The following is a 2,471-nucleotide window of genomic DNA, read 5'->3' as shown; positions in this document are numbered from 1 at the left end:
ACACTGGTATATTGGTATGCATGCATCACGAGTGAGAACAGAACCATCTGCTTGGTTGCTAAAGGCACTTTGGCACTGTCCATCAAAACCCTGTTTTTCCTGTGCTGGTTTGCAGTGTGAAAGCTAAGCAATACATTCAAGGCAGTATGGCGCCTGTATTGAAAGGAATGGTGGAAAGACAGGAAATAGGTGTGACGTTTAACACCTGGCTTAAGCTTGGAAAAACAATTTCACCGTTGGACAATTGGACGCTGACGTCATGTAATTGTCTGATTCCAGGATGCTGTGTTGCTGTGCGAAAGCATGCAGTCGCGGTAATATTCCACTTCGTTGGATTCTGTGTGAAAGGTACCGACACGGGGTGGGGGAGTGAATGGCGACTCGGCAATTTCTCAGCTTCAGAGGCTGGGTGGTGCCTGTGTGAAAGGGAGTACAGTGAACCCGCATTTGTCTCCGAGGAATGCTTTCCACATCCATCTGTGAAAATCTGCAATAGCGAGAGACCTTTGAAATATATTTTTTTAATATAAAAGTAATTTTATCCCTCCCCCAATCTTGAGCATATTAACTTATTCAAAAGATACCTTTTAAAGTGTTATTTGGGGACTGTTCTCATACTGTCGCTGCCCCCCCCCCAAAAAATAAAAAATGGGAGACTAACTGAAGTATGAGGGAAGAAAAAGCCACACACAAAATTTACACTCCAAATCATTTGCATAGGTCTCAGAAAAAAGAGTGTGCTTGCTTTAAGATAGGTGTCAAACTCGAGGCCCGGGGCCCCAATCTGGCCTCACACATCATTTTAGATGACCCCTGAAAGCAAATGATCAACTTCATGCTTCTTGTGAAAATACCCAAAATGTAATCCCCCACTTTTTTTCAAAACACTAATACTGTACCCCTTTTAAAATAAATGGATAAATATATACAGTATATATATATATTTTACTGGCCTCTGCTTTCAAAGCTTGTTATTCATCATTTTGTTGTGCACATGTAAAATGAGGCGATCATAAATTCATTTGCGATCAGTCGTAAGGGCGCTCTGAAGGAAATCACAACTACGATGTGGTCCTCCACAAAAACGAGCTTGACACCTCCTGTCTCGCGCTGTTCATTTGTCACCCCCAGATTGTAAAACTGTCCCATAAAACAAAAATAATTGAACAATGTGGCTCTCAATGCAAATGTTAAAACAAACCATATAATTTAGTCTCATGAAAGCGACCCTAGTGAGGATCAAGCGGTTCAGGAAATGGATGGATGGATGAAAGTATGCTAGGTTCATGCTAATGCTAGGCTCCATGCTAATGTTGTCGTATCATAAATGTTGCAGTAATAACTGGAGTTAGATGGGGACAGGATCCTCTCCCCAGCCCCGTTTTTTTTTGGTGTTGGGTTGGGGGGAGAATCAGAGGCAGACGGAACATGTGTGAAAGGTAATAGCAGAAAGCTTGGACAAGGGTGTGGAATTTAACACTTGACACTCACTTGGAAACTATTTTATGCTCTGCACCAGACACTGGCGCTGATGTCATCTGCCATGTTATTGTGTAGAAAAAGACACAACGGATTTACAATAGCTGCTTCATTCTCATCTTTTAAAGATTCACGTGTCCAGTTTGGGATGCAAGTTTGAAATTCAAAATGGCATCTGCAGCTTGGCGATTGCGGTGACAGTTTGCTGTTCATCCTCTGCTGGTTTGTGCTCAATTGTGCGTTTGTGTGTTGCAGGTACCGAGCGTGTTGACAAAATGAGCCGTCAACTAGAAAAGTCCATCGAAGGCCTCATCACCATCTTCCACTCGTACTCGTCCAAAGAAGGCGACAAGCACAAGCTGAGCAAAGCTGAGCTCAAGACGCTCCTGCAGGAGGAGCTCACAGACTTCATGGCTGTAAGACAATTTGGGGGTTTACTTCCCCTTTAAATATAAATCGTGTACTTGTAGGCCAGAGTGTCACCTCTGTTTTTCAGGGCTGCAGCGACGCCTCCGCCGTTGACAAGATCATGACGGACCTGGACGAGAACGGCGACCAGCAACTCGACTTTCAGGAGTTTGTAGTTCTGGTGGCGGCGCTCACCGTGGCCTGTAATGAATTCTTTGAAGGCTCCTGCAAGAACTAAACGAAAAGAAGAAAATGTGAAGTTGTTTGTTTTCTGCATCATAATAAAGTTGTTAAAACTGTCTAAAGGCTGTTTTCTATGTCCTCGTGCTTCTCGAGAGCTAGATGGCATGAAAATAACATGAGTAGAAAAGCAGGAGAATAAGATTTAGTACTGCGACGATGTCTTTTTGATTTGAAGATTCTTGGTTAGTGCAACAACTGACCAGGAGATGGCGACAGAGACTAAAATGAATCGGAAGATTTTTGTACACACGGCCATACAGTCCACAAAAAGAAAGGTCCTTCCCATGTATTTCCCAACCAAGTGTAGCAGGCAGATGATGTTCCCTGTCATGTGTTCCTTC

The 2,471-nt window shown here is 43.3% G+C and overlaps 1 protein-coding gene across 1 annotated transcript; it reads left to right on the top strand.

Moving 5' to 3' along the window:
• The first annotated feature begins 283 nt into the window (after window positions 1-283).
• On the top strand, window positions 284-2,125 carry s100a1 (S100 calcium binding protein A1). The gene is made up of 3 exons (XM_086112731.1): window positions 284-314; window positions 1,735-1,895; window positions 1,976-2,125. Exons 2-3 carry the CDS (start codon window positions 1,755-1,757, stop codon window positions 2,123-2,125), a joined length of 291 nt encoding a protein of 96 aa, XP_085968857.1. The 5' UTR covers window positions 284-314; window positions 1,735-1,754.
• The last annotated feature ends 346 nt before the right edge of the window (window positions 2,126-2,471 follow it).

This window comes from Hippocampus guttulatus, chromosome 6, assembly GCF_054856545.1.
Source record: "Hippocampus guttulatus isolate MCC_2025c chromosome 6, RoL_Hgut_1.0, whole genome shotgun sequence".
NCBI classification, from domain to species: domain Eukaryota; kingdom Metazoa; phylum Chordata; class Actinopteri; order Syngnathiformes; family Syngnathidae; genus Hippocampus; species Hippocampus guttulatus.
Note: the sequence above shows the minus strand (reverse complement) of the source record. Positions and strands in the feature narration are given on the sequence as shown.